Raw genomic sequence first — 24,304 nt, 5'->3', positions numbered from 1 at the left:
TAAACTGTAACCAGATTCCCAATTAGTCAATGAGAACCCTGTCAACTTTAATCTGATTTCCCTTCAAGTTGATATGAAGTCTGTAACCTGATATTGTGAGATGTATGGCTCAGTTTGAGTCACTTGTTAAAAAGACTTATTATAGCCTTATGGTACCTTTTTGGTAAGCTTTTGAATTGGAGTAATTTTAGGTCTGTTTGGTCTTGCCATGCATTAATGTATGCTAATTTTGGTTCAGCGGCTGCTCATCAAAGTACAAACCAGTCAATCAAGCTAATCTGATATGCTGCCTAAGTGTATGAAAAAGGTACAATTCGGTAGAATAAAAACTTGTTTTAGAAACAAAATATCATAGGATACATGAAGTTCAGTGTAATGTTTCTAAATGAGTTAATAATGATTTCCTCAGGACTATAAGAAAATTCTTCAAGAAAATGCAGTTATTAAACATCAGTTGTCAGAAGGTGTTAAAGCCACTGAAGAGTTAAAGAGGAAACAGGATGAAATGGGTCAAGAAATTATACAACTGAGAATGGTAAGTTAATTATTTCTGAACATAATCACTTCTCAAGGTAACTAGTTTTGGTAACATTCAAACCTTCCATGAGTGGACACCCTTGGGAGGCAGGATCTTGTTTAGGTGTTTAACCCTAAACCCTAAACTACTATGCCTTTAACTATTATTTTTTATTATGCATTGTTACACGCACTGCTTACAATACTTATAGAGCTACACTACTTACAAGACTAATAGATATACTTACATTATTTATAACACTTTGTATTCAATGTGATTAATTCCGTCACTTACAATACAAAGGCTTACACTACTTATATTACTTACAATGCAGTACATACATTACTTGAAATACAATACGATCACTTACGCTACTAAAAATACAAATGCTTACACTACTTACAGTACAATATGATAACTCAAGTTGCTTAACAATACTAATTAACATTACTTACACTACGATTACTAACGTCACTTGGAATAAAATTCAATTACTAATGCTACTTAAAACTTTTACACCTTGACAAAAAGCATATTTCCATTATTGCATTTTACAGGCCAAGCTATATTGAGGGGGAAAATTGCAAAATCAAGTCAGTGAGCAATGCTCGATTTTCCATTGCATTTGGAGTTTGGTTTGAAGTTCAGAAATATTGGGGTTCTTAGAAAACATTTTACAGGAATAGACATAGTGTTTCATGAGAAGCAAGAGAAGATCCAGTCTGCGCTTTGGGATGAAGGTCAACGAAGCTATTTCATCAGTCAAGTTGAATAAAATCTGTTCAGCAGAAGGACTCACATGTAATTTGTGTATATCGTTAAACCACTTTATGGTACTTGAAATACTGAAATAGAGAAATCACACTCTATAAATGTATGCATTTTAGAATCTCTCCTAGAACAGAAATTGCAATGGTCATCGGTTGCAATATTGGTAATGATTATCCTGTGTAATACTTTAAATAAAAGTTGCCTAAGCTTGTTATCTTTAGTAATGTGATATATCTTGGTAAAATTGCTTCTCCAGTCAAGAAAACTGTTTGGAAAATTTTCTTTCCATTTTTTTATTCCAGTAGGTTCCGACACAGAACCCTCATTAAATAGTTTATAATAGTGTTAACAGCGCATTTTAGACAAGGGTAGAGTATTATCTTCGGATAAGTAGAGCAGATCAGGAGTTAAAAAAGGCATTCACTGGAGATTGGGGTTTGCTTTGCATTTCGCTTCAGTGAACTTGGTATAGCAGCAATAATTTGAAAGTATTGCAGGTAATTGACTTTCAAACCAAATTTTTCATTGAATTCACCAAGAGATAAGAATTTTCTGTCTTTATTTAAGAGGTCTTGCACAAAACAAATTCCACTCTTGAACCAAGTTTTCCAAAACAGTGTTTTTTGATTAATTGTTATGTCCTTCTTTCTCCAAATCACAGTTGTATCGTCTGCAAATTGCATCAATCTTGCTTCACGCGAGTTAGGTAGTATGATACCCTTACAGTCCAGATCATGGCGGAGTTTTAGTGCCAGAATTTCCACTGCAAGTACAAATAAAAAGGGACTTAACAGACATCCTTGCCGTACACCTCTAGTGACTTTAAAATAATTTGTCATGTACCCGCCGTTCATCACTTCACTTTCGATATCGTTGTAGAGAATTGAGACCCACTTTCTGATCTTGAGGATTTCTAAGGCTTGATGGAGAAAACTCCATTGTTAAGTATCTGTTAAAGATTCATGGCTGCACTACTCATAGGTGGGTGACAAAAATGGAAATTCATATCATGACAAGGACCATGACAGTAATCAACAACCAAACAGATTAATGTAACTAAGCTTGAGCGACAAGTTGATCACGTGAACATAGAATACATTTACAATAAGGAATGATCTGTAATTCAGAGTAGAAAACCAACCTGTTCGGTGACGGTTGAGATTTTTGGTGAGCTTTGTGACAAATAAAAGATTTGAGACAAGACTAGTGTTGGGTGAACTGGTGATTTCCAACAGTATCAAAGGTTTTTTCGAAGTCTATAAAAAGAAGAATTCCAGGGATTTTGTTAGCACCGGTAAAGTTTATTAGGTCATCTAAGAGGCGGATGTTCTGTCCGATGTACCTTTCTTTTATAAAGCCAGTTTGATCGGAATGAATTAAAGACAGAAGTGAGGGTTCGATGCGCGTCGCTATCATCCTAGCGAGAATTTTATAGTCGACATCAAGAAGGGTTATTGGGTGCCAGCATGCTATTTCATTCAAGTTTTCCTCACTTTTTGGTAAGAGGGAAATGACTCCTCTTCTTTGCGAGATTGAGAGTTGGTTTTCATGGAAGGCTTCATTGTAGCAATCCAGAAGATTTCCTCCAAGCAGGTCTAAAAAGACTTCATAAAATTCAACTGAAAAACCGTTGTCGCTCGGCATTTTGTTTCTCTGAAAGAGTGTTATAAGTCTCTTAATTTCCTCCATTGTAAGATCATTTTCCATCTCAATTTGTTCTTCGTTAGTTAACCTTGGAATCTCTACGTCTTTTGCAAACTGGTTAAAGGTTACTCTTTGAACATTACCACTTTGGACAATTTTAGAGAAGTGGTCTTCAATTTTCTTGTTTACCTCCTTGAAATTGGTAAGTATTTAATCGTTCTCATCCTTAAGCTCCTTAACTATCTTTCTATCGTAATTCTGTTTCTCCAGGTTGAAGAAATATTTTGCTGGCTTCTCTCCTTGCTCAAACCATCTTGCTTTGGATCTAAACATAGCCTCTTTTCCTTTTGAATCGTACATATCTTTTAATTCTTTCTTAGCTAATTTGTAGTTATTCAATAAGTTTTGATTGAAATATTGATTGTCACATATTTGCTGGTCTAACTTTTGGATTTCTTCCTGCAGTTCAATTTCCTGTCTTTTTAAAATTAATCTTTTATTTTTGGAGTATTGAATGGTTTTAGAGCAAATTTCCATTTTAATCATTTTCCAAAGAAGCTTTTCACTTCTAACATCTTTGTATTTATCCAGAATTTTGGGGTAAAGTGTGTTGATAAGATTTATGTAGTCTTGGTCTTCTAATAATAATTATTGATGATTGAATTTCCACGATCCCGCATCCCTTTTAAATTCCCCTTGGATTTCAAAAGACAAGAAAATTGCTTTGAGGTCAGGTGCGATGGATGGTTGGATCTCTGCTCTTTTTGCGTTTATGGCTATTGTATTGGAGACAAGAAAGTAGTCAATCCTAGAATTAAGCTTTAAACTTTTCAACTCGTACGTAAAGGCTTTGGTGTTTGGATGAAGCTTACGATATATGTCAACTAGGTCTAATTCTTCCATAAGATCGATAATAGAGTTTCTGTAGTTTGTTTCTTTCCACCGAAGGCTGCCAAATTTGGGAACAGAGAACCATTCCAATTGCCTGTTATAATTATCTTCATAATATCAGTTTTCAAGATCAGATTGGCACCTAGACTTCTGATAAATAGCTCTTGTTCCGTACCTTTATTTGGAGAATAAATAATGGTAACAAAAAGCTGTTTGTCACCTATGTTGCCTTTTGCAATTATATATCTTCTGTTTCGGTCAGTGTGCACAGTACCAAGAGAAAATCCAGAGTTTATGCTTAGAAGCATACATACACCTCTAGAGTGTTCAGAGCCATATGGAAATATAATTTGTCCTCCCCATTTGGCAGACCGTATCTTCTCGTCGTCTTCCCTGGAAAAGTTTCCTGAAGACAGTACAAAGTTGCTTTTTTGATTCTTAACATATGAAAAGAGTGATCTTCTCTTGACTTGATTTCATAACCCCCTTACATTCAAAGATATTATCTTAACACGGTTAGCCATAATCTAAAACAAGTAAGTGACAAAGGTTGGGTATTATCGGATTGTTCAACTTAGTATCGACACAATTGTAGCAGCGAAAAAAGGTAAAAAAGAAAAAAAGACAAAGAACAACACAACACGTACACAGATAATTCACATACACAGATAATTTATAAGAACAGTATAAACAAATAAACAAAAGCTATTTTCAAAAAAAGCCTCTCCTGGGAACAGCAATCAAACAAAGAGGTCTGCATAATGAGAGGTAAATTACAATAGTATATTGTAATTATATGGGACAGTTCTGTTGAACAAAAGAGATTTGCTAAAGTAGTTCCATTGGGAAGAGAAGAGAGGAAACACCTACAGTTTTTCCAGATCTTCGACGTTGTTGATCCTGATTACATAGTCTAAAGATAAATCGGGTTTAACAAAAATTTTTCCATCAGTGGTCCATACTTTCCATCCTTTACGTAACTGTTTTTTGTCGCGAACTTTCTTGAATAAAGGAGCTCTTTGGGCAGTTAGATTTTCATTTATGTAAATTCGACTTTCAGCACCTGAAATGTGTCAACATTTAACTTGCATAATTTCCGATGACCTTACTGTAATAGTTATTAAAGCGAACGATTATTGGATTTAGTTGAAGATCACCTTTTTTGAAGCGGTGGACAATGTCAATGTCTTCAGATCCTACGTCTGTATCAATGCTTCATGCCAATTTGATGACAATGTCCTCAAGATCCTCACCATGCACCACTTGGATTCCACCAATTTCCAGATTGTATTTTCTGGTGTATTGTTCAAGATCGTCGTGTTTTGTGTTCAATTCGTGGATTTTTTTCTTCCAGTTGTACATTCTTCATTAGGCCTTCTTGAAGTTTTCTTTCCATGTTACTCATTTTTTCTTGCAGTACAAAGTTATTCTTTTCCATTGCATCCATTTTAGTTTGCAGAGCTGAATTGCTTTTGGAAAGATCATCAATCTTGGCTTGCAAAAATTCAAGGGACGCCCGAAGTTCATTGTAATTACATTGCAAAGCCTTAAAATCATTAATCAGGTTGTTGGTGTTGTCCTCTATTCGCATGAGTACCCTCCACGTGTCAGAAGAAGTCGAACTCGTTTCGTCTTGTTCAATTTGTGCCGCCATGAATGACTTGGTCAGGAAGCTGACCTCGCCTGAATTGTTGCGTTTCGTCTCTTGCTTTGGTGAAGTATTGCTATTTGAACCACTGCTGGCTTTTCTCTTCTTTCTCCTTGTTGGTTTACCCATACTGGGTTATTTTCATCTTGAAAAAACCTCCTGTATCGCGGAGCTCAGCAAAGCACGTCCATTCACAGTGACCGCTCGACCCAATCAACTATAATTATACTAATTTTTATGAATTTTGCAGGAGCGAGACATCCAGTATGGGAAAGTGAGTGTTCTGGAAGAGGAAATCCTTCATCGACAGCGGAACTACAACAACCTTGTAAACGAACAGGAAAGGTTACTGAAAGAAAAAGCAGAGCAGGACCATAGGCTACAAAGGGAAATTCAGGATAGACTTTGCCTGAAAATGGTTAAGATTTACTGTTTTGTTTAACAGGCCATTTCTGAGTTACCTTGTGCCTCTGTTTCAAAACGAGTCCTCATGCAAAACCTTTCATATTAAACTGAGTTTGATTTGCTTGAAAAAGAACCTTTAGGGGAAACTCATTTTCATATTGAATGGACTTGCACGAAGACTTGTTTTGACACAGAGGCAAAAGGCAACTCGGAAATGGTCCATTTATATTTTAGGAATAAAAATAGCTTTTCAAACAATTGGCCTTCGAAGAAATTGGTAAGTTTTTGGAGCCAGAAACTGTTCCAAAATTAATTTAAAAATTACCCTTCTCGATTTTATTAATCACACCTTACATACAAGAAGACAAATAAAAATCATTGAATGAAGTTGATGCATACAGTATAGAGGAGACATTTACAACTTTCTTTGACTCCCTAACTAGCACACTAACAAAAACAAAGTTGTTGACCGCATAGTATTATATTTTAACTCTATGTCACCAGCAATAATTATTTTGGCCCCATACATTTCTCCTGCAACTCGTAATGTTTGGTCAGTCAAAGTTGACAATTATGTGCTCACAAATAAGGCCTAACCAACTTCAGTCATTAACACACAGTAACTGCTTTTGCAAACTATGACTATTCCAGCTGAGTGAGATTAGTGCCATCTTATGTCATCCTGTACTCTTGTAAAGAGTTGCCTTTTTCCCATAACCACCTGTTTCTTGAGAAAGTTTGCAGAGGCTGTTTTATGAGTATATCTACCCTTCAAACCAGCCAACCCACCAGTCATTAGGTCTTCTGTTTGTGTCCATTCATCCATTTGTCAATCTGTCCATCTGTAACACAAATGTATTGTATTCCTTCTAGGTTAACGATCTCCTTAGAGAAGAGTCATCAAATGTTAAGGAAGCATTTCAGAAGCTTGAAGAGTTCACTAATTCTGTGGAGCAAAGATCAAAAGATATGAGCCTGGAACTGGATCAGTGTAGACCTGAAAACCCAACAGGCAACATTGAAGAGGTGGCATTACTGTGTACTAGTTTACTAGATTTAGTTTTCATCTCCTCCTCTTTCTTTTCCAGTCCCAAACTAAGATCATTATTAAGTATGGATCAAAAGTTAATGGTTGTAAAATGATTTATTGTTAATCAAATTTCCTAGTGGTTTGAAATATTTTATTGTCAGAATGTAAGTCATAAAACATTTAAAATAGAATGATGTGATTTTACATATGTATCTTAGTTAAGTCATGGGACATTTTTTCCATTCACAAAATTAATGTGATTGGTCCACATGACTGATGACATGGAAGTTTGACCAGTCCATCCTCATTCAGGCCAGCATTGGCAAATAGCCGGCCGTTATTTTCAGCCCTGGCTGGAGCTGAAATGATTGACAATTTTGAATTTCCTTGTAGGTGGTAAATGAGAAAAGTCAGAATGGAAGGCTTCTGTTGAAGATTGAAAGTGCTGAAAGCCATTGTGAAAACTTAAGAAGGTATTTTTAACATTAAACTAAATACCGGTAGAAATGTTGTAAGTATGAAACAACGAAAATTAATGGCCATCACATGTGGTGAACAATTTACTGGGAAATTACTTTTTAGCAAAAAAAAAATCAAGACTGCAGTAGGATTCAAACCAGGTTCCTCTATTATACCAGGGTATTGCTGAACTAATAATAATAATAATAATAATAATAATAATAATAATAATAATAATAATAATAATAATAATAATAATGATAATAAAATATTTATATAATAATAAAATATTTATATAGTGCCAATCCACTATTTGTCCATGGCGCTTTACATTAAATAAAAAAAATATTTAAAAAGCTAAAAAAGGGGAGGGGAAAAAAAAAATTAAAAAATGATCTAAAAATTAAAAGAGTTAAAAAGCTTGTTTAAAAAGATATGTTTTTAAATGCCGTTTAAAAATGTCAATCGAACTACTGGATCTTAGTTCAAGTGGGATCGAGTTCCATAGTCTCGGTGCTGCCACAGCAAATGCTCTCTCTCCATATGTTTTCAGTCTAGCTTTCGGGGTCGCCAGAAGGTGTTGAGAGGACGATCTTAATTTCCGTTGAGAGGTGTTGTACTTAAGTAATTCACTGATGTAGTAAGGCGCTGTTCCATTGAGAGCTTTGTAGACCAGTAGGAGAATTTTAAAAATTATACGGTAGCAAACAGGTAACCAGTGGAGCTGTTTTAGGACAGGGGTGATATGATCAAATTTCCTAGTACGTGTAACAACTTGAGCTGCTGTATTTTGAATAGATTGTAATCTTGAAAGTAGATGTTTTGGAAGACCATATAGCAGTGAATTGCAGCTATCTAATTTCGCAGTAACAAAGGCATGAACAACAATTTTAGCCCTTTCCTTGTCAATGTACTTTCTGATTTTGGCGATATTTCTTATGTGATAATGAGAAGACTTGCAAATTGATTTTATGTGTTCCTCAAAGTTAAAACACTTATCAAAAATAACGCCAAGATTACGAGCTGAGGATGATGGTACAACTGTCACGTTGCCAATTTGAAGAGACTCTAAAGAAGGAAACTGCATGTAAGCTACTTGAAACCTTAAAAATTAATAGCAGGTAAATTGTTGGTCAGTTGTCTGTAATGTCTTTCTTTCGTTCATTGCATATAACATGATTGCAAATAACGGGGCATAATGTACATACAGATAAATGACATTCAGATTCCACTAACTCTCAGTTCAGTTTTTCCTTAACACTATTTTAGCACTTTTGAGAATCTTTTTCAATTTTTATTAATACTCGCAGCCAAGTTGCATCTCTCCAAGAAACCAACAGAATATTGAACAAGGAAACAGAAGAAAAAGAGAAACAACTACAGTTGATGAAGATGCGAGAAGAGACGTTAACTAAACTGGTTAGAGACTGGGTCTTGGAGCCTTTCAGCACATATTGATCTTACAACACAGTTTCTTCATGTTTTACTTCGAGATAGAAATCTGGGTTGTCATTCTACATAGGTTAACCAACAGTCTGTCTGACAGTCATCACCAGTCCATCAATCTTTGCCTTGATGTCTTTAGCTCTGCATGTCAACGACAATGAAAAATGTCTAAGTGCTTTGAAGGAATAAAGTTTTATAATGGATGACAGTTGAAAACAACATATTGAGACTATGGCAAATATTATTAAGATTCCAGACAGTGTCTTTTGATTGTTATGAGCATAACAGATTATTTTAGATTTTGCTGCTGCAGATATAAATATAGCTAACTTTGATTTTTGGCATTCTCTAGCAAGTGTCCAAGTGTAAAGAGCTAAAAACAGAAAATGAAACCTTGAAACACAGTTTAACCATGATCAGGTATTTCATGTTTTGCTCTACATGTAGTATGTACGTACAGGTTTCCCACATACCTTGAAAGTCCTTGAATTTTACAATCAAAATTCAAGGCCATGAAAGTCCATGATTTAAAGTACACTGAGTCCTTAAAACCTTGAAGCTAGTTGTTTGACTCTTTCCACATAGTGAAAGAACTACAAAAGATGTCAACTTGAGCAAATCCTGCAGTTATCCCTTAAACCTGAGCATCTAGAGTCACATTCTAATTTTTTTTTTAGTGCTTGGAGTACTTGAAAAATTGGAATTGTGTCCTGGAATGTCTTTGAAAACTCCTTGAAGTTTTAGTCCAAGAAAGAGTATAATTATGTGCATTGCTTGTGGCGAAAAATGTCAATGTAAATTGTCTGAGGTTATTAGCCAGAGAAACATGGCAAAAAGTAGTCCCAAAAAGACATTAAAGAAATGTAAAATGACTGCCTGTTATAAAATAATAGCTGTTGGCTGGCATCATTGTAACGCAAGACTATTATATCCAAGAATTTGATTAATTGCAAAACAGAGAAGATTATTACCAATTAGATGGAAGACAGAATCAAGACACAATGCTGCGAGAGATTTTAGTCTTGATTACTCCCAGTCAACTAAATACATATAACATTGCTGTATATGGTATATCCGGATAGTTATGTGACTTTGATTTGTTATGCAGTAAAAAGAATGAGGAACTTCAGAAACAGCTGGAGCATCAAAAAGAAGAAATGGAGCTGCTTAAGGTAACTACTTGCCAGTATTTGTAGGAAGATCTCATGGCAAGTGCATCTTGTAACAAAGAAAAAGTGCGTGCTACCTGCAATGAGCAGAAACCAAACCAAATTTGAACCCATTTTGTTTGTCATTAAAGAGAGATATACTGTTGGGAAATGCTTTTGTACAGCTATATATTTGCTGATTTGTCATTCAGGCCCTGACCACACTATGCTGGAGAATTTGAAAATGCAGCTTTATTTCTACGGTTAGGCCCACCGTCTACACCAATCTGGAGAAATTGTCCTCTGAAAACAGAGCTTTTCGAAAACACTCTTCTAACTGGAAGAATTTGGAAACGTTGGCTTTGCATTTTAGTGTGAACAGAAAACATTATGAGAACACAGCTTTTTGAAAACGATGATGGTACAACAATCATGTGATTAACCCTTGTACTCAAGCGTTTGTGCTGTCAGATATTGTTGTGTTTTTAAATTTTTCCAACGAAGTGTGGACAGAAAACATTTGATGAGTTTTCAGAGTGAACAAGCTGTTTTAAAACTTTAAAATAGTTTTGGCAGGACCTTAGTCTTGTGAACCTCTTCAAGCAGTATTTGTCTTGTGACATTGTTGATTCTCTTTTAGAATCAGTTGAAAGATTTATCAGCTTCAGCTGCTGAAAGGTAAGATGTGCCTGTTGTGGTTCAGAAAATGTTTACAATAAGGCCGATAACTTTTTATATTTCTTGTTTGTTGTTTAGGAGATTGTCAGAAATAAGTTACATATTCTTTGAAATATTTTTTTGTAGGGTTGACTCATCAATGATACTCTGTCTCAGGTCAAGAGAACTGAATAAAAACGTACAAAAACAAACTTGGGCTATAATACGGAGTGTTTTGCAGTCTCTTTCCATTTGATCAGCAAATGTTTTAATGAAAATGCGCTTTCTCTACTCCCTCTCCCACACTTCTTGTTTTCCATGCCTCCTGTACTGGTTGACAACTCGTCTGTGAAAAATATTATAACACGTAGATTTATATAGAGGGAAGAAAATTAAATTCTGTTTCATTGATTCTTGTTGTTTGCAGTAACGGTGATCAAAGTGCTAGCATTCATTTCTTGCAAGAGGAGGTGGACAAAATTAAGGAAACTGTAACAAGGTGAAATTTTTTGTTGGAAATTACTTTGACTAAACTCATCGGCAGCTACTGTAAACCTCATATATGATCTGTAGACAGCGGGAAGTACTTTATTCAAGTAATTCATGCTAGTTTGACCTACAAAACAGCAAATGGATGAACTTCATTCAAACCCTGCATTATAAGCATGCACAGCTTAAAATCAAGCCGAGGTGAAATTGTGCCCTGTAGTCAAATATCTCGCATTAAAATTAATGTTTTCTTGTGAGTTTCAAAAGCAGCAAAATATTCATTGAAATTTTCCTTGACTTTACTAGAATCACGTGAGCCCCACGAAAGATTTCATTTTCTGATAGATAGATAGATAGATAGATAGATAGATAGATAGATAGATAGATAGATAGATAGATAGATAGATAGATAGATAGATAGATAGATAGATAGATAGATAGATAGATAGATAGATAGATAGATAGATAGATAGATAGATAGATAGATAGATAGATAGATAGATAGATAGATAGATAGATAGATAGATAGATAGATAGATAGATAGATAGATAGATAGATAGATAGATAGATAGATAGATAGATAGATAGATAGATAGATAGATAGATAGATAGATAGATAGATAGATAGATAGATAGATAGATAGATAGATAGATAGATAGATAGATAGATAGATAGATAGATAGATAGATAGATAGATAGATAGATAGATAGATAGATAGATAGATAGATAGATAGATAGATAGATAGATAGATAGATAGATAGATAGATAGATAGATAGATAGATAGATAGATAGATAGATAGATAGATAGATAGATAGATAGATAGATAGATAGATAGATAGATAGATAGATAGATAGATAGATAGATAGATAGATAGATAGATAGATAGATAGATAGATAGATAGATAGATAGATAGATAGATAGATAGATAGATAGATAGATAGATAGATAGATAGATAGATAGATAGATAGATAGATAGATAGATAGATAGATAGATAGATAGATAGATAGATAGATAGATAGATAGATAGATAGATAGATAGATAGATAGATAGATAGATAGATAGATAACCTTTATTTAAAACGATGAGTATTAAAGTTACATGAGCTTGTGGGGTCGTTTGCAATTAACTAATCGCTAAGTAACTAAAAACTAAAAACTAGGGGTATTTACAGAAAAAACGTTTGAACTTAAGTCAGCGATATATACAATAAGAGATTGTTAGAATAAGTTTTTAAGTATATACAAAGTCATCTTTTCTAAAATTACAAGTGGATGCAGACGTTATCTTAAAGCTGAATTCATTAAAATTAACTAGAGATTTAAGCTTTAGCCTGAGGTCACGATATGGAACATTTTTTGTCAGGGCACTACAGTTGTTGAACCTCTCCGCAATGGCCACCTTGGAAACAGAGGAAAGGGGCGTTTGTAGTGAAGTGGCCGTTATGGGGGGAGGCGGGTAGTGCTGTAATATGACACCTGTTTTCAGGTGGTGTTGGAAAAATACTTTTTGTAGCATAAAAAATAATATATAACATAATCAAAATATATCACTAAATTGGAAACCAAACAGAAACAGACCAACAATGCCCGCAGTAGGGATCAAGTTTTGTGGCCCACATAAAAATCAATAATAGATAATAAAAAATAGGGTTTTATACACCATTCGTGAGTCATTGATTAACTGGCTCAAAACTGGCCGTTGGGATGTGCATTAGACCCATTAGATGTGCATTAGTTGGGATGTGCATTAACCCCCCTTAGTTTTCAGCTTAGATACATCTCAGTGTCCTTCAGAAAATCCTGAAAGTATGACAGTTAAAGATGCAGTTGGAGTTTGACTCTTTGGCCTTACTTCTTCATTGTTACTTACTGACAGACTGAAGAAATCTTGTTCATATGTTAAACAGGTTAGAATCTGAGAAAACTGTACTGATATCTGAACTGAACAAGCTGTGCAAAGAAAAGGAAGTGTGGGCTATCCAACGGAGTGAACTGGAAATGACACAAGCAGAGCTCAGTTCAGAAAACACTCAACTTAGAAGTGAATTAAACAGCAAGGTATCATTGTTGTCACACTGTCTTATTCCAGCTTGGAGTGGGTGTTTTGATGAACAATTAGTTGAACAGAAGTTAGACTGAAGTTATGTTTCGATTTATTTTAGCTTGCTGTGAAAAATACAGAAAATCAGAGCATAGCCAGTGTCAAAAAGAAACTGGAACTAGAGAAAGAAGAGGCAGTAAAGAAGGTCAAGGACGAAATGAAGGTATGTAATTCTGAACACATACTGTAAACATCTGTGGAAGGTATTTATTTCCAAGGGATTAGGGACCTCCACAAAACAAAGGATGAAAAATGTGTAGTGGTTTCAATTGCAACTAAATAACTTAACAAATATCGATCAAGAGCTCAAAATCTCAGCTGAAACATGGAAAACCATATGCAAGTGCCCCTCTCCATACATGTATGTATTCTATACTGGTAGTTACATTCAATATATTATTGCGAGTCAATGTAGTTGTCAATTTTGGCATTAGCTAGGCCAGCCCTGGCCTAGCTAATTGACTCATTTGGGAGGTTACTTGTATTGTCCTGTTTGTATATACTCCCACGCAATCAGTTGCGTGTGACAAATTGCACAATAATGTATTGTAATCTCCCAAATGAATCATCACATGATCTGAACTGGGAGGCAACAAGGATGTAAACACGTTAGCAAAATCCGTCAATTGTTGGAAATACATGATGAGTAGTTTTAGTTCTGAAGAAGAACTAGATTTCCACTTTTCAGTCTGACAAAGTTTGTGATTGCTGGTCATGGCAATCTCCTACTTCTTTGTTTACAACTTTTGACAATGATCCAGAAACTGTCCTTTGAAAAGAGCTTTGGTCCAGATGCCTAAATTCATCTGGGACTCAGAGTGATATCTTCAGAGTAACCAAAATTTCATTGAAATGTCAATCTCCACCAAGATTACCAGCATAGCAAAATCTAGAATGTCAGAGTGTTACATTCGCCTTTGGAAAGGTTGTTAAATTACCAACTAACATGTCCATTTATACTTTCATTGGCATTTAAAAGGAACCTTTTGATGAAGTTTGTCTTGAACTGAAGACTGTCAAGTCAGAACTCAGTAAAGTATGGGACATGCTTGAAATCAAGGTAACTAAGACACAGTTTTAAGCTGACTGGCCGTTATGAAAAGGTGGCACTGAATTGCGTTATGAAATTATTTGGTATGTCTTAATTAAAGCACTTTCCCTTCAAGAAACTCAGTTCCTTCTGGCGTGTTGTACAGATGAACTGTCCAAAGTGTGGTCAGGAGACAAATTAAACAAATTGCATAAATGAACTGTAAGTGTGAGCTCCAGCTCGGATGGCTGGATGCCTATCTAGACTGAGGGAAGCTGCAGCTGTTGGGTTTGGTTTGGTTCTTGTCAGATGGTGGACATGTTTGAGCTCAGATGATCACATCCTCAGACGACAATGTGTCGCTGTTGACCTTGTCTCCTTTATCATCACAAGTGAACTAGAATATGTCATCAAATTCCCATCGAAGAGCATGAAGTTCCTGGGTGTGATGTTATTTTTTCCTTAGTCATTTATCTCATTGATAATGACTTGCATGAATCTTTCATTAGGAGAAAGAGCTTGAGGAGCAGTCACAGGAGTTACAGCATGAACGTGAACAGGTACTGTGGTTACTAACAAAGCTAGCTTTACTAGTAGCAAGTCTCATTATCATAACGTTTCTAAAGATATGTGTAATCAATAGGCACAAACACACTAAATTACTTATGTAAGAACTAAACCACGTCCTCGACTTTCCATGCCCCCACCGTTCCCCCCCCCCCCCGCCCCGCAACCCGCCAAAAAAGATTCCAACTCTATGAATACAAAGACATTTTCCATAACAAATATGCAAGAGTGAAACCCAAAAATAACCTTTAGAGTATGAAGCCAAGCAAATCTAAAGTATGGTCTTATTAAGTAACAGACCAACCCTGTTGCACAGTCTCCCTATGACTTTTATGTTAGCGTATCCCTCGGTGACAACAACAGCGATTTTATTGAAATTTGTATCGAATCCCCTGATTACAGCAATCAACTTATATAACATTGTCATCTTAAACACAGTTAACTGAAATTGTACAAGGTATGTTTTAGTAGTTACCAATAAATTAGTTTGTGAGGTGGAATCCTTAACTAGAATTGCGAAATGATAACTTTCTATCAAAGCGAAACTGTTCTTTTCAATTTCAAATTGCACATATGTTTAAAACAATTAAAATAGATATTCCATCGTTTGGGTATTTATTGAGCAGGCCTAGCCTAATAATCTGCTGACGCAGACTCTTTGCATAAAATAGGAGAGGCGAGCGTTTTTAAAACTTAATTTATTTGTCTAAGTATTTATTTTATGTTTTCTGTTGTTTTTTAAAACTTGTCGTGAAAAGGTTTTGTTTCAAGAGAACAATGGCATGAATGAGAAGCTGATAAAGAAAATAACTGACTTTATTACTAAAGGTGAAATATCTTAAATATAATTCATTAAAAAGCCTATTAAACAATATCTGTTTTAAGTGTCTTGTTTGTTTTTTCAAGATTTTCTTTTGCTATCGAGATATCAAGGTCCTTAAAAAAATCGACATAAACAAACAGCACGTTTATAATGTAGCTTGTCATTAAACTATTGCTTCTTTTTAATTCAACTTAATTTTGAACCATTAAACTCCTAACTCATCAGTGTAAAAACTAAAATAAAGGCTTTTCCTTTTTAACAGTGTGATACAATAGTGTTATTCCTTTTCTAACACCTTTAATTAACATTAACCGACTCAACTTTAACTCAGTGCTTATTAGATTTTAAACTAGTGGTTAATTTGATAAGACTGAACTTGAAAAAATCCTTTTAACTCTAATATGAACTTAAATGTTCTTCTTTCTCTTTAACTTTAGCTGATCATATTTTACCCTAATAGAAGTAAGATACCGTATAACTATATCGTTACTGGGTACTCAAAGAAAGGGTGTCTGTGTTCTGGACAATGGGATATTTGGTGATAACTATCTGTTGATTGTCTTAGCGTAGGGCATCCATCTTCTTCTTTGGCTATTTGTGAGCTGTTTACGCTTTCCTAAAAGAACCTTACACTAGTGCAAAAGGTTTAATATTTTGGTATTGTTGATAGCTATTTGCAATTGTAAGTTATCTTTACACGGGGTCTCCACCTTCTCACGTAAGTGATTTGTGAGCTCACTTTGCATTAGAAGAGAAGCTTACACCAGTGCAAAAAGATGTTCAAAGACGTTTGTTCAAGGACTGAAAGGAAAGATTGTGGTACTAATTAATATCGTTTTATAAATATTTCTAGTCACAGACATGGGCTGAGGAGTTAATGAAGTTACGCAAAGATTATGCCGACCTCACTGCAAACACATCTAGCAGGTTAGAACTAAATATACAGTTGGTTTTTAATGGTGGCATATAATACAAATGCAATTGAAGTACTCGTTATCCCTGTCGTTGCTGTCCTCAGCGTCCCTTAACTGACATTAGAAGGTGAAGAGACTAACTGTAGCAAACATCATGTGACTTGTATCTCATAGAAGCCAAATGATTTCCACTCTTAGAGATGAGTTAACACAGAGGTGCGACGAGATCATTGAGCTTGAAGCTGCACTTTCCTCTTTAAACCAGCAGGTAACAATTTCGAAATTAAAACGAAATAATGCCATATCTATGTAAGGGGACATGGTAGAGGTATTGTCTATGTAAACTCATTTGTGAAGGAATCAAAACTTCTGAAACTCTTAAATAAGTTATCGAGTTTAAATGAAAGAAAATGTTTTTCTGCTCTTAATATGCATACATATTAACGATTACATTTTCTTCGCTTTCTCCTTAGTTTTAGTTTTGACTGAGAACACTCAAGACAGTGTTTACCCAAACACCTGGAAGTTCGTCAAAAATATTTTGCTCTGCGTCGTGTTTTGAACTCTCTTCTTGATATTTGGAAATGTGCTGAACGCGGGCTCTCGTGTTTGATATATATCAGACATGATTGTTCTAAGCTTTTACGTGAAGATGTTTACATTGATCGTTAATCATCGTTTCTCTTCACCTTACCAGTGTCATGTAGTGTATAATTTTACGGCCACAATGCAGCATTAATGTACCAGAACTCAATCCGAGACAGCGTTCATGACAACCTTAACTACTTTATGGTTAAGGTTAGATTTCTTTTAGTTATGGTGATGATATTTAATTTCAGAAATGTAACTCCCTGAAGACATCAACAGTCAAGAACAAAACCCACGAGCTAAAAAGAAGGAGCTCTGATGGCGATATTAACAAGTAAGAGATCTACAATGCCTGACTTATAAGTATGAACAAGTGTTGCCATCAAATTCTGACCTTTAGGTTTGTGGCTTGCATATCGTAAGTATCATCGGAGATGAAGAATGCAAAGAACAACTGGATCATCGATATACATGTATCACTTTCCTTTCTCTATTCCTGGGATCGAGCGAGAAGGGCGGGGGAGGGGGTGGCACGGGTGGATAATCACTTGACTCCTACAAACATGGCCTGCGTTGAATTCTGATTAGAATCCATGTGTAATTTGAGTTTGTTGTTCATAGGCGCGTTCTACATATGCTTGACTCAAAGTTCCCTGACTAATCTCAGATATCCTCCCTTCCACTGAAAAAGCAAAATTTACGAATTCAAATTGATTGTTAATTCAGTAATTACATATATTTCTTGCCTTGTAGGATTCGCGAGTATCCAGGAAATTCCCACTCAAAGTGTAGTGAGGTCAGCAAGCTGACGGCTAGAAATGCTCATCTTAGTAGAAGAGTGGATGAGTTAACAGTCGAGAGGGACTCGGCTCTACAAGACTCCCAAGACCTACTGAGTGGAATGCAGGTACGACATTTGTAGTGAGTGATTGCTCGAGTTCCCAGCAATACCCTGTTCACTTGTCCAAACGAAACTGAAAAATAGCACAATATTTTAGCGAGAGCCCGGGATCTGGAAATAGCGTGAAAATTTCGAGTTGGACTGGAGAGAGATATCCATTCAATAAAAAAATCGGATGTTTGCAGTCTCAACAAAGTGTTAACACCGAACTTCAGCTTCTAAACATTCTCTGTAGTAAAGGTAATGAGAGGATAATAATTTTGTCACATCTAACCTAGGATGTGAGGGTTTATTCAAAGCCAAAGATCTTGTCACGCTTGCTGAAGTAAAACTCTCCGGCACAATAATCAAGAACTTTACTGATTGACCTTTATAATCTTAACAGATTTCGTAACAGAGGCGAAACGTTCCCCAGCTAATTGGGGAACATATACCTAGGAAAGGATTACTCAAGTAATTTACATCACAAATATTTGAACTATACAGTCAAACCTCCGGTTGCGACCACCTCTTCTCAGCGACCGGTTTTCCAAAATACCAAAACTTTTCCAAGTCAAATCACTATATTTTCAACCTCTTGTAAGCGACCACCTCTCGTAAGCGACCGCGACCACTTTAAGAGCCAAAAGTTTGAAATTTTCTTTTGTTTTTAACCTGCCTTAAGCGACCGCTTGGCAGTTAATAGAGGGTAAATTGGATAATAAGGTGTTGTAACATTATCGCATTCCTGGGTAGTATAAGAGACGGAAATTTTTCAGTGGGAAGCACCGGATTTTTTCTCGAAATGAACAAAACATTAAAAACATGGGGTTAGTCTCTGCAGTTATCATATGCTGATGAGGCAAAATTTTGACCCAATATGGTCTAAGCTCTCGTAAGCGACCACCAAGGCTTGACATTTTGGGTGGTCGCGTACGAAAGGTTCGACTGTATTTGAACAAGAAACTTGTCTTTTTTAGCAACTGAGGGAGGCCTTTGAAGAAGAGATTGAGAGAGAGCTGGAAAGGGAAAGAACCAAGTTTGAAAAGGAAAACCATTTGTTACAAGTTAGTATCGTGTGCTGTTGTTCTCCTCTATTTAATGTATCATTTGGCTTCAATTTGATTGGTTTTCTAGGTCCTTGTTTGTAAGCTTGGGTGTTGGGTGACAACACTGGAAGACTTAATGCTTCTTGATTACCACAGATCACTTTATGTACCTGCAGATTGCTCGATGAGTATCTCATTCACTAATGTTGGTGTGGCCATTTTTACTCGCGCCTCTTTTGCGCGTCAACGGACTAATGGAAAAGAGAGACTATAACTGCTCGTACTTCAGTATTGACCACGGTATCAATCAATCGAACAATCATTTATTTGCTGTTTCCAAACTGATTAAGTTACGCTGCTATGGGCTGTAGCTAATTAATCGGTAAATTCGATGAATGAGAGCGTCCAATTTAGACAGGACAGTTCAGTTTGATTGGACACCTCCGTTATCGCGTTCCACTAGAATGACAAACAAACATGCAGAGAAACTACCAGAAATAGAGTTTTGTCTTGTGATTTGACTCACTAATTGCCCTCATGTCATTCTAGGCGCAGAGTGGAGATGGTCAACAATTGTCTGGTAAGTTTATTAGCTTTTATTTAATGCTTCTAAAAGATCACTGGATTTTGTGAAATCAACGAAGTGGCAAAAACTCAATTGAATGTCCTTGTTTCCTTCCATAAATTACACAACTCCTTTGTTAGGAGCAAAGCCCAAACTCGAAATGGAAGTCACCCGATTAACAGCTCAGAAGGTTGCACTTGAAGTTAAAAGGTGAGCCATTATCAGTTGTTTTCATATATTGTTCCAGTGTGAATTCAACAAATTGCCAAGATACCCATATATGACACTGGAATTCCTTGACACGTGTCCGTACATGACAGATATCCTGCGATATTCACTTAGAGGTGTGTTTAGGGAGACTGGTCCAACCTCTTTCAAGGCACAGTACGACAGCATATTATTAAACTGCAAATATGTGATTCGTCGACAATTCGTTGAATAAAAGCTAATTACCGGTATGCTGTTCAACCTTGTGGACTATCATCATATTGTAACCAACTTGGCCTGCTGGAATTAGGTGATACTCGGCACGATTTTTTAGGATAAATACTGAATGTTATTGCTGCGGAGCGAGCGGAGCGAGCGAGCAGCAACATAATCAGGATTTAAGAAGAATATATAGAAGGGGGTACGAATTCTCGAATTCATCACTTTTTACCAGAATGCATTGCAGTTAACCAGACTGCACTGCGCCACTTTTACTGGAGTGCATTGCGCCACGAACAACACGAGGATGTCATACTCGTCAAGCCGTCGTCCTTTTTCGCGTGGATTCCACTGAGAAAGTTTGCTCTGATTTACCTGTAAAGCGATGTGAAGGAGATCGTGCTTGACTTTCACAACTCTTGCTATGCAGTATGTGAAAGTTTGTAAATCTGGACGATTAATTGTGACATCTTAATCTTAGTATGTCATTTCTTAGCAGTCTCGCCTCCTTCGCCGAATTCTTAAATGAAGAGAAATCGTCGTTACTAAAGCCTGTAGAATAATTAAAACAAACGAAAACCGTGTAACACGCTGATTTCATAAATGCTGCAATCTATTCCTTTTCATCGAAACATGAATTTAAGCTAAAGCTTGAGCATTTTCACACATCGCGATGAACACGATCTCGACACAGTCTGTCAAGTTCTAGAGATATTTAATGCGTACCAGTACAGAATTTATAAGTTAGATTTCTGCTCCTACAATTTCCACATCTTTCGATTTTCGCGATCTGGTAAAGGGGAGGCTGATGTGTTTCGTTTTATGTCCAAACATACTTCAGATCACAATGTTCTTTTTTGTCTCGATCCTTTGTCACACCTCGCCATCGATGCATCATCATGCATGAAGTTGATGCATACAAGGACAGATTTTAAGTGACACCACGATTTGACACTACTTTGAGAAATAACAGTTCATTCAAGTCTTGAAACGCGCAGATAGATGAATCACGGCGTTAAATATGTCACTATCAACAGAATGTGCCGCAGCATTACTATCTTTTAGATACCCTAGTTATAATATTAGTCCAGTCGACTAATATTAGTGCCTGTTGCAAATCGTAACGCGTGATTAAGTTTGTGTTTTTGTCTTTCAAATGTCTTGTTTGCAGTAAAAATCTGGAATGTGAACGAGATGAACTTCGTAACCAGGTGGAAGAGCTGTGTAGAATGAGGACAGCAGCTGAAGAGTGAGTGAAGATCCTACCTTGTTACACGTTGATCATCGAGAAAAAAGACTGACAAATTAATTTTCTTGTGTCTTCACCATTGGGCCAGGACGTCATGTTACAGTCACCTTGTGTCTCCTTTAGTATCGCATTTGCGAATGAGAATAGAGTAGTTTTCATTTGAGTATCGAGGAGTAATTGCTTTTGTATCACTACGCTTTACGATCGTACTCGCGCCACTTTTTCATCCAATCGGAAGTAAAACCAAAATCAATCTCATTTTGTTCACACACGTTTTCCCGCGCTTGGCGTCAGCTACTTGCATTTTTGATTGGTTCACTGTCTGTGTCCTCTATGATTGGCTAGAGTTTCCCACGCTTGGCGTCAGCTACTTGTATTTCTGATTGGTTCACTGTCTGTGTCCTCTGTGATTGGCTAGAGTTTCCCGCGCTTGGCGTCATCTACATGTATTTTTGGTTGGTTCACTGTCTGTGTGCTTTGTGATTGGCAAGAGTTATTACTTTGGTTTTGGTTTTATGACACTCAATTGAAAACGGCTCTATGTGAGTATGCATCTAATTTATTGAATACGTTATCTGTTGATATGTCTCCATCTATCGTAGACCTCGTCAGCTTGAATAAAAGCCATGCACGGTAACTTAACACCACTGTACGTCACAACCAGTGCACTGTAGACGTTATGTACGTGAATCACAATTGTCCATCGCACCGTAATTGAAAGGTACCCGCACATATACTCATTACACCGTCATCATCACTATCGCTTTGCTCGTGTCCTTCACTGGGTTTGTGCGCAATTTACATTAACATTTTTTAATTCTCTCCTAGAAAAGCTGTACAGGTTGATTCGGCTTTGAGTCCAAGGAGAAGAGAAAACAAAACGTCTTTGCGAATGAGGTAACTTGTCAAGGAAGAATAAAAAACGTGATACGTACATAACACTAGAGTAAGCTTGGAGAAATGAAAAGTTTATGTCAGGGACTGGTCAAAAAGTATTGGGGGATGGGCAGGAGTAGAGAGGAAGTTGGTCATCAGTTTTTGAGTCCTTGGTAAGGAGTGGGGTCGTTCAATTTTCAGCTGCTCATGGGGGGGAGGTGGGTCATCCTATTTTATAACAAGTAATCGAAGTAGTCGAACAACAAGTAATCGAAACCTTGCATTGTGTATTACGAGTTTGTGGACGAAACACTGTCTGGCCATATAAGTGAAAGCTATTGAGTCGTGATTTATTTGTTTGTCTGTTTTTGTTTTTAAGTTTTTTCGATAATGAACTTTAGAACATTTGTCTGATCAGCATATGTAGTTTGGCACTATTAGGATACGAAGTAACGTGGGGCAGAGTTTTCAAATGAATGTAACTCTTGATGCGATGTAACTAATACCAAGTGAAAGCTAATTGATACTCATAAAATGAGGCAAAGCGCTAATTTGAGTATTTATGGTGTGGCGAACACTTTCGTTTTCAGGAGCAAGAGTGTTGGTATGATGTCACCTTCTATCCAAGAGATGCCCAATAGGTTAGTGCGCTCAGATTGTAGCACACTTGTATCTTCATCTGCTTGTTTTGGTCAATGCAAAACTATCTTACCAAATTGTCTCATGACTTATCTTTCCCCCTTACAAGTTACAGCCAGTAGACCCGATAATTGCTCTCGTTAGAGATTCCCTTGTTAAGGAATTAATGATTGGTACCAAAGACTGTTTTCCCAATAACCCTATTGTTCCCGAGGCGGAAACGGGGAAAAACAAAGCTCGTTATTTCCTGTGGGACCAGTCATGGTACATTCTGTTTGATCTCGCAACTTTCAAATAAAATTCTAGAATAGTTCTTATGCACGTCTGCTTCAGCAACTAGAAATTCTCCATTAAGCCTAGCTTACACTAAATTTCTTTCAAACGGTTGGCACCTTCACTTTCTTTTCATGTCCATATTCCTTTCTACTTTAGTGCTATTCATGGGAATTTAGTTTCTACTTCAAAAGCGAGGCATGAGGGTAAAATAAGCTTGTCTTATATAAAAAAAGGAACGTTTAAGGGGTCCGACTGCACATGCGTTTTCGATGTCCAAGTGGATGTTTCGCTAGGGACTTTCACAGGGTTTAGCACTCGTGACGCACTACGGCGGTGGTTGCGCAGGGACGAACCATGAAGGAGGGTTCACAGGACGTCACTTCCAAGGCGGCCTTGTAAACGCAAGCATTCTCATTAAAAGATCCTTCTGTTTTTCAGCCTCTCCCAGCAATGAAGGATACCTTAAGATTTGTGAAACACACTATGACAGAACGAAGGCAGAAATATGTCGTATAATTGTAGTGATTGTAATGGGCTTTATGTAAGGTATCTCAAAAGGTGAAGAAGTCACCTTGAACTGGCAGCATTAAAGAAAGCGTACATTTTACTGGAATAACAACGAGGTCTCTTACGCGGTCAAAGTATGTGTGTTAGTTCAGTTTGTTTCACGTCAAGCCCAGTCTTTCCAAAGCCCGCGTGTGTCATATTCCTGAGCGGCGTGTGCAAAATCTGAACAAATGTCGTTTTCGGCAAATCCTCGTAGAAGTTCTGGAAGAGTTCCAATTTTTTCCATTGACAGCGGGTGGCTTAACAGCGCGCACAGTGAACTGTGCGCGTTAATAAATAACAGGTCGTATTACCCTAAGATAATATTTTCCTGGACTTTCAAATAATAGCCGTTATATTATTTGTCACATAGCGTTTCTTGTAACGTTAATGACCGCAAAGGAGACGTTACTGATAGTTCAGTAAGATCTTTCCTCTTACACGTGTTGTTATCGGCACTTGTATTTTTAAATAAGAATACATCTATTTTGGAATATTGAATATAAAAGTGTGTTTTGATATTTATGTACTGAATTTATTTATTTTCATTACGTACAAAACTTGTAATATAATCCTTGTAAATAATTGTAAAGACGTATATTGTTATATACATATTATTAAACATTTATTTCTGTAGTTACAATGTTTCAAGATTTTTTG

At 36.4% G+C, this 24,304-nt stretch overlaps 2 protein-coding genes across 7 annotated transcripts in view; one reads left to right on the top strand and one right to left on the bottom strand.

Annotated features, from left to right (window-relative positions):
* Positions 1-24,304, top strand: part of LOC110063294 (uncharacterized) — a 37,877-nt gene that overhangs the window by 9,298 nt on the left and 4,275 nt on the right. For 2 of the 6 annotated variants that reach the window (XR_002298209.2, XM_020770262.2), the window contains exons 7-29: positions 410-535; positions 5,722-5,889; positions 6,750-6,902; positions 7,300-7,379; positions 8,676-8,784; positions 9,164-9,231; positions 9,920-9,983; positions 10,600-10,637; positions 11,044-11,115; positions 13,023-13,173; positions 13,278-13,379; positions 14,196-14,276; positions 14,756-14,806; positions 16,490-16,563; positions 16,725-16,818; positions 17,390-17,472; positions 17,892-18,045; positions 18,999-19,085; positions 19,617-19,647; positions 19,773-19,842; positions 21,230-21,307; positions 22,136-22,204; positions 22,774-22,824. Coding sequence is in view for 2 of the 6 variants with exons in the window: in XM_020770262.2 (XP_020625921.1) it covers positions 410-535; positions 5,722-5,889; positions 6,750-6,902; positions 7,300-7,379; positions 8,676-8,784; positions 9,164-9,231; positions 9,920-9,983; positions 10,600-10,637; positions 11,044-11,115; positions 13,023-13,173; positions 13,278-13,379; positions 14,196-14,276; positions 14,756-14,806; positions 16,490-16,563; positions 16,725-16,818; positions 17,390-17,472; positions 17,892-18,045; positions 18,999-19,085; positions 19,617-19,647; positions 19,773-19,842; positions 21,230-21,307; positions 22,136-22,204; positions 22,774-22,824 (2,054 nt within the window). In the remaining 4 variants the exon portion in view is untranslated. Of the gene's footprint in view, positions 1-409; positions 536-5,721; positions 5,890-6,749; positions 6,903-7,299; positions 7,380-8,675; positions 8,785-9,163; positions 9,232-9,919; positions 9,984-10,599; positions 10,638-11,043; positions 11,116-13,022; positions 13,174-13,277; positions 13,380-14,195; positions 14,277-14,755; positions 14,807-16,489; positions 16,564-16,724; positions 16,819-17,389; positions 17,473-17,891; positions 18,046-18,998; positions 19,086-19,616; positions 19,648-19,772; positions 19,843-21,229; positions 21,308-21,909; positions 22,029-22,135; positions 22,205-22,773; positions 22,825-23,536; positions 24,288-24,304 lie in introns of those variants that run through there. The other 4 variants (XM_020770263.2, XR_002298211.2, XR_016209164.1 and 1 more) reach the window with 4 other exon arrangements.
* LOC149108203 (uncharacterized) lies at positions 4,630-5,600 on the bottom strand. Its single transcript, XM_089296096.1, has 2 exons — positions 5,225-5,600; positions 4,630-4,886 (listed from the first exon to the last, which is right to left on the bottom strand). Exons 1-2 carry the CDS (start codon positions 5,598-5,600, stop codon positions 4,690-4,692), a joined length of 573 nt encoding a protein of 190 aa, XP_089152222.1. The 3' UTR covers positions 4,630-4,689.

This window comes from Orbicella faveolata, unplaced genomic scaffold (genome assembly GCF_042242905.1).
Source record: "Orbicella faveolata isolate gen_17 unplaced genomic scaffold, um_ofav_v1 contig_26, whole genome shotgun sequence".
Lineage (NCBI taxonomy): Eukaryota > Metazoa > Cnidaria > Anthozoa > Scleractinia > Merulinidae > Orbicella > Orbicella faveolata.
The sequence above is the reverse complement of the archived record's forward strand: the minus strand, read 5'-3'. Positions and strand labels throughout refer to the sequence as shown.